Here is a 10,208-nt window from a genome sequence, read left to right on the forward strand (position 1 = left end):
TGATCATAACAAACCATACATCAATGGAAAACTTATTCTTTCAGCTTTCATATGATGTATACATCTCTATTTAGAAAAATTGACACTTAAGACTGGTTTTGTGCTCCAGGATCACATTTGGAATACAAATACCTACCTTTCCCACATTCACACATGACATTGTGATGTCTTGCTTAACAAACAGTCCATTGTAACACATCCTAACACAAAAGTGAGAAGCACTTACCCTCTCAGTGGCCTTGCTTTTCTGAAATGTTGATCCCGTCAATCTGTAGAAAGAACAGCCGTACAGTTAGACCAGCATTTTATCCATGAACATCTGTGCTGATTCCCAGTATTAGTGGACTTGCTGTCCTTTACCATGCTGAGAAAGACACAGGGGCTAATTTGCTGTCTTCGTGTATTATTTATACCGGCTCTATTAGAGTTGGGTTTTTCCTTTACAATCAAGCCACGGAGACGGACAGATCTTACAAAAGAGTCGATGTTGCACATCCTGCCAATGTCAGATAAGGCCTGAACAGGTCAGTTACAAGTGGCTTTATCCAATGAAACCTAATGTAATGCAAAAGCAAAAAACAGGCATATATTACCCTTCTATAGCTATACATTAAGATAAAACTTGAGTGCAACATTCACTTTATTCTCACAATTATGGGTGAAATAAAGTGAATGTTGCACTCAGGGTTTATCTTAATGTATAGCTATAGATTAAAGATGTCAGTGTATATTAGTTGCATAAAACATTTATGGCTAAATTATCCCATTAACTTCACCAATAAATGATCAAACAGAGCACAATTACCCCAAAGTGTCCATTACAAGCAATCACACCAAGCAAAACAGACCTTGCTCTTAACGGCAGTGGTATTATTCAATAGCATGTTATCAGCTTATGTTGTCTTTCCCCTGAAAAGCTTTTACCTACAAGGCTCACATTCTAGACATAACTCATTATTTCTATACCAAGCTACAACTGAAGGTCGCAACACTTCTAACATCATAAAGCATTCCCAACAGAACACAGTCCACATTAGATTACCATTGCATTAAGTACTGACCGGTCCTGCTAGTCACTTTAATGCGACTTTATGGATTCCTCAAGTCATTTTCAGAGAGCTTTATGCATCATAACTATACAGAGGTTTAGGCTTGCAAGTAAAAGCACAATCGCCCATTGCGAAGCTCTTATCAAATGATAGTGATAGTTCACGTGAGTCTTGAACAGCAGCAGCTTTCTGTTCAACAGGACTCTGAGCTCAAAGCAGAAGGCCAGAGACTTACATTTCTCACTACACCTCACCCATTTTATTGACACTTAGTGGAAGCAAGCAGCTATATGAGCACTAAGCTATACAAACACTGCCACTGAATGTGATGACCTCAGAAGCAGTTAGGTGTGGTGTATTTATTTTTTATTAGGACGTTAGCCTTGAAAAAACAAAGCAAAAGCTCTATAAACAAGAGACGTTTTTATTCGCAGCTAGTGCTCGGAAAGTCGCAAGACTAACTTTTGCTGGGATCGATACCTCGTTTTGATCGATATGAGATTGCCACAAAGCTGCATTTTACTTGCATTAGGACCTTTTTACAAATGGGCGAACATGACAGTGCCCCTGTGCTAAAAACTTACCACCACTAACGTAACGTTACTATACTAACACACTTGCGTTCATTTAGCCAGGGAGTGACCATGCGTTTTCCAACAGGACCTCTAGTTTTTTTTCATTTCCAGGGCGATCGCAGTGAAAATACATGCGATGGAAAGACCGCATGTGCAACACAGGGAGCTACCTGTCCAAATCCTGCATATTTTAATTGCTTTGCGTCGTTACACTTCTGAACGATGCTAAACTTAGCAGAGCAGCTTGAAGAGCGCGCCGAAGTTACAGAAGTTCAGGCAACTCTCGACGCAACTGTACATGCACTACTGATCAAACAGTCTCTAACGTTATAAGCGACGCGACGACGCTCGCGGTGGTCGACCTGCACTTACATAATGACGCATGTTAGCGCGTGCTAGCGACAGTAAACAACTACCAGTTAGCTCGCGCGGCTACAACCATGAACAATCAACACTTACCCTCGATGCCCCCTTTTGCAAACGGATGAAACTGAGTAGATATGGTGTGCTGACACAGGGGAATGATTGTGTAGTGGGATTTGTGAATTAGTAGTTCTCTCTGATTACGTCTTCCCACGACAACCTACTTTCTTGGTGGAAGAGGGTCGGTGCAAAATGGCTGTCTTTCCTGCATGCACCATCACATTTATTAAAAGGGGACTGGGGTGGAGCCTTTGTCGAAATGTATTGGATAAATGTGTGATTGTGGTGTCAAAGCGTTGATAGACGCGACTATGATAAGAATTTCTGTTTGTGTTTCTATGTAAATTCGCATAGAAATACTTAAAACAACAGTTAAAAACAACTGGATAGAATACGTTCCCCCTTCTCAAAGACACAGGTGTGATTTTCTCTCACGTGGTCGATCAAGTCAATATAAGCCCAAGAGGTTTGCGTGTGTAATTGACAGACTGGTTAATGTGAAATATGCTTTTAAAGTCTGTGCTGATATTATTTTGGGTGTAATAGTCAAATTTACTATGTAATGCATTCACAGTGCCAAACGATCATAAACACAGCATTAACCACTTTTACATGTACAAAATTGTACAACTGATGTCCATATGCTGGCTTTATCCTTAAAAAGAGATTTGCATTCGGTAACACTTTATTTTAAGGTGTCCTTGTTACACGTTATATGTGCTTACTATTCTTCAAATAAGTATGCAATTATTACATGCAAGTAACCCTAATCTTAACCCTAACCATAAAGTAAGTACATGTAGTTAATAAAACAATTACTCTGTACTTAATTATACTGTAACTAGGACACTTTAAAATAAAGTGTAACCTTGCATTGCATTGCATTGGATATATTGTGCGCGTGTAACTAATAGAGTATCCCAAATAAACCAAGATTTAACACATTGTTTTTCTTTTTGAATATACTGTCAGTGTTCATCATTATTGACTCTTTTGCGCTGTATTGTAGTATTTAGAATAAGCTAGAATACATTATAATGAAATGGATTAATTGATTGTTCATTCATAAACATTAACATGATAAACTGCAAAATGACACGAGACTCCTTCAAATGTAGGCCATGACTTTAATTTAAAGCCAAGTCACAAAAACAAAAGGTGTTTCTTCGATATATCGGCATCTGATTGAATGGTTAACTAACTAAAGGCGTTCTTGGATCAGTTGATTTATTCCCTTTCCCAATCTGTGTTCAGGAAATCAACCTCCAAAACAGAAGATGGCAATGTTGAGGATCTGTAACGGGCTTCGGAGAAACCCTAGACTCTTTCTTGTCTAGTAGTTATGCTGGAGTAGTGAAAATGAAACCCTTGTGACACGTTTGAAGTTTACACAAGGAGCGATGTCGAGTGCTCTAGCGAGGACTTTATTTTATCCCACTCTCGCTTACAATGTTGTCATGGAAAAGATCACTTCCAGACAATGGTATAATCGCGTGGACCCTACTGTCATCCTTGGTGCTCTTCCATTCAGGTCAATGACAGAGGAGGTAAGATTTGCCTTTTACAGTATTTATGATGATCTAATCTAATGATAAAAATCATATCTATATTTGTAAAATAACACATTATCAAATTCCAGTCTTCTTTCATGACTCCCCTAATGCCTCTTGTCTCATTTGGCTTAAGTTGGTCCAAAAAGAGAAAGTCAGAGGAGTTATTACTATGAATGAAGAATATGAGACAAAATATTTCTGCAATTCAGCTGAGGTAAGTTTCTCATAACCGAGCATAATCACATATGTCAATGTACATCCAAGGATGCTTTTTTCCTGTTGGTTACATAACAGGAGTGGCGAGATGTTGGCGTTGAGCAGATCAGACTCAGCACAGTGGACCTGACAGGTGTTCCCAGCCTAGAGCACATTCACAAGGGTGTGGACTTTGCCTTGAAACATCGAGAGCAGGGCACCAGTGTCTATATTCACTGTAAGGCTGGCCGCTCACGCAGTGCAACTATTGCAGCTGCATACCTCATCAGGGTGGGTATCTGCTGCATACATACACCATGAATAATAACACAACCAGCGGCAATATATACCAAAGCTCTATGTCACAGGTCACCACTGTTAACAGTATTTGTCATTGTGTGGTTGCATATTTGTTTGGTAATTTTTAAATGGAGCATTTATAATCTTTAGTTTCTGATTATAGTTATTGGTGGGAAATTTTGGAGAGGAAAAAATGATATATAGGTCAATTCAAGTGATGCTGATCACTTCTCTAAATAAAACCCACATAAGCAGAGTTCAAAGGGGCCTTGCCTTCACTTCCCTTTTTTAAGAATAAACCATGCACAATTCCATACAGTATATTCTTTATATGAATTTGTTCCTTTTTAACAGCGTAGGCAGAGTCCTTATTTATAGGAATTTAATGATTGTCAAGTAGTTTGAATCAATGGATATTTTTACATTTCTATTGAACGGTAATATTAAATGTTTAGCTACTTCCATCTAACCTCACACTCTTTCACCATTAAAACTTTAATGATTGCTGCTAGATTACTGAGGCAGACCAGACTAAAATGTAACTTTAAAACTTTTTGTCATCCTAACAACAAAAAGATCTGTGTGCAAATGAAGTGCAGCAGAAGAACATCAAATATTGAGGGGGGAGGGGTGCAATTAGTCCGTATCTGATTATTGAAGGGGGGTATCCTCATTTTCAGTGTCTATGGTGGTCACAGCCCTGAGTTAAACATCTATTTTCATGTATTTCACAGCTGCACTGTTGGAGTCCAGAGGATGCCTGTAAGGTGCTGTCCTCAGTCCGGCCTCATGTGCTGATCCGCTCTGCCCAGTTGGAGATACTGCAGGAGTACTACAAACTATTGTGCAGTTCTGAGTCCAGCTAGAAGATATACAGTGTACAACTGCTGAAAATAATGCTAAATCTTATATACTGTACAGCCGTAATGCATTGTTTTTCCTTGTTGTAGTGCATATTTTTCTATATATTCTTTTAAGAATTTGTGTACTGTACATAAAATCAGACTTAAAGCTATAATAATAACATTCAGCTGAATCAACAATTACGTTGTGAATAAAACAATATTGTTGTCATTTCTATTACCTCACGTTTTAGACAGTGAATTTACAAATATTATTTTTGATTGAGTTAGTGATGTAATGTTTTTTAAAGATTTTTTCATCCAGAATTTCTAACTGACTTTTTTGTATTAGTTGTTAAAAACTGCATCTTTTGTTTCTTTGTGCATGTTATCTATAAGGTCATTATATTTTACAATTATAAACAGTAGGTTTGTAAGAAATCCTACAGAGCCAAAGCATTTAATTCACTTTTTATGATTACTATAATGAAACCGAGAGACCATTTGCAACAGATTTTAATAAATGTGATGGCAAACGTCAGTATATGATGGTCTTTTTTTAGTGAAATACAGGGTCAGTGTTTTTAACCCTAGAAGGTGTACTGTACCATAAATTGATATTAATTTCTAGTGCCTCTAAATTATCAACATGATTGAAATGTTGCTCAAATACCTGCTATATACATCCTAATCTGTTACGTTCTTTCTGCCCTCTGATTGACAGATTGATAGTTCACACATTTTTAGTAAGTAAAATGTATTTTAGTCAAAATCTCATTGATTTACACTACAAGCAGAATTGTGTCTTACTGAACAACTGCAGCAAATGGCCTGTTTTTGCTCAGTTTGGGCTTCTGAAAATACAAGTGTAGTTTTGTGAGCTCTAAATTCTCACTTTATCTTGTTAAATGAACCATAAAAGCCTGATGTATCAAATATGAAACAAAGCATAAAACACTTATGCAAACTTAAATATTGTTCATATTTTGTCTTAAGGTCAATTTAACTATTTTTTTTTTTTTGTTTGTTTGTTTTTTTATTATTAATTATTAATTATTATAGCTTTCCTGTAGCTCAAATAGTAGAGCATGGCGCTAGAAACGCCAAGATCATGGGTTCGATTCCCAGGGAAAGCAAGAGCTGATAAAATGTAGAAACTGTAACTTGAATTGTAAGTCGCTTAGGATAAAAGCGTCCGCTAAGCGTAAATGTAAATGTATTATTTCATAAGTCAGGCTGAGAAAAGGTCTCGGTTGTGCCGCCTGAAGATGGCAGCATCGCACTGAGAAACGCACTCGCGTCGTTCAGCGTCAGCGCGGATCCCGCGAGGAAGGACGCGGCGAGGGAGTAAAGATGGCGGCCTCCTTGGTTAGATTTGTCCGCTGCGGCTTTGGAAGAAGTCTAAACGGTAAGAAATAAGCAAGGGCAGCACTGACCTCATCGCGATGAACTATTGACGTGATCACTATTATTGTCACTGTGTAGGATTCACAACCCGTTCTTCTATGTTTAGGCTTTTCTTCGCTGTTGACCTTTCCTCTTGCTCCAGCATAAGCAGATACACTGAACGCTAATGACAGTGTCGACTACAGTCATTTACAGTTTTAATCTTTATCATGCCAGTACAGCTTCTCTTATTCATCTTACGCTTTCAATGAGAAGAATTTTTGCGGGTTGTTGTTGTTTTTTGCAAAATGTCTTTAATTTTGACTAAAACAAGCTACTATTTGTAATGACTTGATATTATGAACATGCAGTGCATTAATTTCTCTCAATCTTTCTCATAGTTGCTAGACAGAGCGCTGCTATTGTCCAGACAAGAACAACGACAACTGAAACCAGACGTGAGTAGATTTGGGTTGTTTTTGTTGTTAACTGGCCGTGTTGTTGTTGTTTCGTATTTAAATGTCGTTTTGCATTAGCTACTGTGAGGCCCAAGGATCCAGTCACACACACTCAGCTCTCAGAGTTTGGAGAATACATTGCAGAGATTCTCCCCAAATATGTGCAACAAGTTCAGGTCAGTTATTCTCATATTCATCATTTTCAGATGCGGTTAGTGACTTATATAAGATGCACTCTGCAGTTCCTCAACAATGGTTCTCTCATTTACTTCCTTTGTTTGAATTCTAGGTGACCTGCTTTAATGAACTGGAGGTAATGATCCACCCTGAAGGGATTTTACCTGTTCTCACCTTCTTGAAGGATCACACAAACTCTCAGTTCAACAACATGATTGATCTGACAGCCGTGGATGTACCTACAAGGCATTACCGCTTTGAGGTGAGCGCACTTATGTCCAAAAATAAAATTGGTTGCATCTTGATTGTCTTTTTTTTTTTTTTTGCAACAATATTCATGTAAAAATAACATGCAAAAAGTGCATGCTTTGCTAGTCTGGATGGGCGAAGTTATTAGCATAGGAAATACTCGTGCATTTAGCAGAATCAAACTGTTCTCAAACTGTTCTGCAAAGGATTGATGATCCAATATTTCCTTTTCAGATTGTGTATAATCTGCTGTCCCTGCGCTATAATTCTCGTATCCGAGTGAAGACCTACACTGATGAGCTGAGTCCTCTTGACTCCTCTGTGCCTGTGCACCAGGCAGCTAACTGGTATGAGAGAGAGGTATGTGTCTTATTGTTATCAGCTGAGGTTTCATGAGCAAATTTTGAGCTTTGTGTACAAAGATAGATGTCCGTTTAGTCTGCAATATTCTTAGACACAAACTGCAGTGCTCATGCAGTGGAGCCCCCGAGCTACTTCCCTCCTACTATGACACTCTGCAGACTGCAGATCATTGTGAATGTCTAGTCAGTGGTCCATGAGGTCATGCGGCATAGTTGCATGCAGATGTTTTGTCTGTTTTATCAGATTTTAGAGGTAGTGTTGTTTCATTATGAAATGATATTTCATTACAGATCTGGGACATGTTTGGAGTTTTCTTCGCAAACCATCCAGATCTGAGACGCATCTTGACAGATTATGGATTTGAAGGTCATCCATTCAGAAAAGACTTTCCTTTGTCTGGATATGTTGAGGTAAATACACTGAATATTGTTTACTGAATGCCGTCTCTCTGGCTCTCAGAAATGTTTTTGTTGTTGCACTTTTGTTTTGCTGTCGTTTTGAGTGTTCTTTTCATTTAAAAAATTCTGAAAAAATGTATCATGGCTTCCACAAAAATATTAAACAGTACAGCTATTTTCAGCGTTGATAAGAATAAAAAATGTCTTAAGCACCAAATTATTGGAAAAATATTGAACCTTTTTTTTAATAGTAATGTTTGTTCAAAGGTACAGAGCAATTACGCAGTTATATTTTGATAAAATTTGAAACGTTACTATGTGTGGATTCATTAATGATTATTTTTCTTCTCCTTTGTCAGGTACGTTATGATGATGAAGTGAAGCGGGTTGTGGCTGAACCTGTTGAGCTCGCCCAGGAGTTCCGTAAGTTTGACTTGAACAGTCCATGGGAAGCGTTCCCCGCATACCGTGAGCCTAAAGAAGCACCCAAGCTGGAGTCTGGGGATAAACCAGCAAAGTAACACCCCCCCCCCATGAGTTGTACTCATGCCCTCAAATAAATTCTCAGACCGTATTTATGTAAATAAGCACCTGTGCTACATCTAAATAAAACAATGAAAAGTGCTCCTGTTTCTGCATATCATTTATAATTTATACATTTTTTGCAAACATGTCTAACACTTGATACTAGTTAAAATACTTGTTGATAGTTGTACCTGAGTACACAACAAGGTAGAGACACCCAAGAACTTTGAATCAATTTTAAGAGTTTTATGTTAAAAATTGTAGCAAATGACATTCAAAACAAATCTCTTTTATGGTAACACTTTTAATTGAAATTGAGACGTGTCAGGAAACTATACAACTGATTTATATAGAAACTTCAGCAACACTTTACCATGAGGTTCATTAGTTAGCAACATTAGTTAACATGAACTAAGAATGAACAATACTTCTACAGCATTTATTCATCTTAATGTTAATTTCAGCATTTACTAATGCATCAAAAACTCAAGTTGTTTGTTAACATCAGTTAATGCACTGTGAACTAACAATGAACGACTGTATTTTTAACTAACGTTAACAAAGATTAATAAATGGTGTAATAAATGTACTGATCATTGTTTGTTCATGTTAGTTAATACATTAATGTTAACAAATGACACCTTATTGTAAAGTGTTACCGAAAGTTCTCAGGTATCAAGGTCCTGTTGAATACACTTCTGTTTGATATCTGTGTTATTAGTTTTTTTGTGATTTGGCAGGTAAATGTGCATATTTACAATTGCCTTCAAGCTTTTACATATTTCCAGTTACCGCTACAAAAGATAATAAATCATATCGACAGGTTATTTCCAAAAAGATCTTTATCTACAAAATTATGGGTTTTACCCAAAAATTATTTAATTGCTATTCAGGAATGTCATTGCACACAGCACAATTATAGGTATAAGAATCTCTCCTCCATAATTAACTGTGGATTTTCCATTTGCCAATCTCATTACAGTTTGTGGCAAGTCAGCTACTCAGTAAGAGCACATAAATTAGCTCTTGATAGACGCGAATCATCCAGCATATCAGATGAGTTCTCTCATCCCTTCATGACTGGGGCTCTGCAGTCGTTGGTTCTGGCATATGTTTTCTCATTTTTGTGTTATTTCTTTAATATTTTACATTTTCTTTTTACTATTTATCATTTACTACTGATGACCTTTAAAACATCAGTCTTCATTAAATATAGTGTAGTGTTCTGAAGTATCCACTGCCATTTGTTCAATGTTTCAAGAAGACCATTTCAACACTTTATAAATATTTCTAATTCAAGAACATTCAGTTCTCTAGGATGAAAGAATTATTTCCCATCTCCTTAACTTTCTTTGCTAGCAGCATTTACATGTGTGTGCTCCTGAGTGTATCTTTTGGAGCTTTGTACACTTGAGTTCTTTATTTTAGTTTTTTATTTAACATTTGGTCAAATTTGAATTGAACAATTTTTCTAAATTAAAAGAGAAAACATACTTTTTTTTTTTCTTAATTCACATTGAAGTCTGGTCCCTGACATAATTTTAGAATGCAAACCTTCTGTTCCCCAATGTTCTGCCACCACCACCATGATTAACAATAATACAAAAGGTGTTATCTGGGTGTTGCTGTATATGGTTTTCACCAAAAACAGTGCTTTACTTTCAGGATTTTTCCAACTTGAATCAAACAAATTAATTTTAAAATACCCCAGGCCT

At 37.1% G+C, this 10,208-nt stretch overlaps 3 protein-coding genes across 15 annotated transcripts in view; 2 read left to right on the plus strand and 1 right to left on the minus strand.

The window, feature by feature from the left end:
* Positions 1-2,244, minus strand: part of LOC306870677 (CUGBP Elav-like family member 1) — a 44,078-nt gene extending 41,834 nt beyond the window's left edge. For 7 of the 13 annotated variants that reach the window (XR_013784286.1, XM_079418089.1, XM_079418086.1 and 4 more), the window contains exons 1-2: positions 2,084-2,244; positions 227-269 (exon numbers count right to left, since the gene is read on the minus strand). The gene's annotated coding sequence lies outside the window, so the exon portion shown is untranslated. The remainder of the gene's footprint in view (positions 1-226; positions 270-2,083) is intronic. The other 6 variants (XM_079418084.1, XM_079418081.1, XM_079418091.1 and 3 more) reach the window with 1 other exon arrangement.
* Positions 2,012-5,907, plus strand: LOC306870779 (phosphatidylglycerophosphatase and protein-tyrosine phosphatase 1-like). The gene is made up of 4 exons (XM_079418195.1): positions 2,012-3,594; positions 3,734-3,814; positions 3,895-4,086; positions 4,830-5,907. Exons 1-4 carry the CDS (start codon positions 3,448-3,450, stop codon positions 4,959-4,961), a joined length of 552 nt encoding a protein of 183 aa, XP_079274321.1. The 5' UTR covers positions 2,012-3,447; the 3' UTR covers positions 4,962-5,907.
* Positions 5,908-6,258: 351 nt separating this feature from the next.
* On the plus strand, positions 6,259-8,592 carry LOC306867585 (NADH dehydrogenase [ubiquinone] iron-sulfur protein 3, mitochondrial-like). Its single transcript, XM_079413335.1, has 7 exons — positions 6,259-6,345; positions 6,725-6,781; positions 6,860-6,957; positions 7,071-7,220; positions 7,442-7,567; positions 7,861-7,980; positions 8,328-8,592. Exons 1-7 carry the CDS (start codon positions 6,291-6,293, stop codon positions 8,487-8,489), a joined length of 768 nt encoding a protein of 255 aa, XP_079269461.1. The 5' UTR covers positions 6,259-6,290; the 3' UTR covers positions 8,490-8,592.
* The last annotated feature ends 1,616 nt before the right edge of the window (positions 8,593-10,208 follow it).

The sequence above is a fragment of the Barbus barbus genome (assembly GCF_936440315.1).
Source record: "Barbus barbus genome assembly, chromosome: 1".
In the NCBI taxonomy this organism is placed as follows: domain Eukaryota; kingdom Metazoa; phylum Chordata; class Actinopteri; order Cypriniformes; family Cyprinidae; genus Barbus; species Barbus barbus.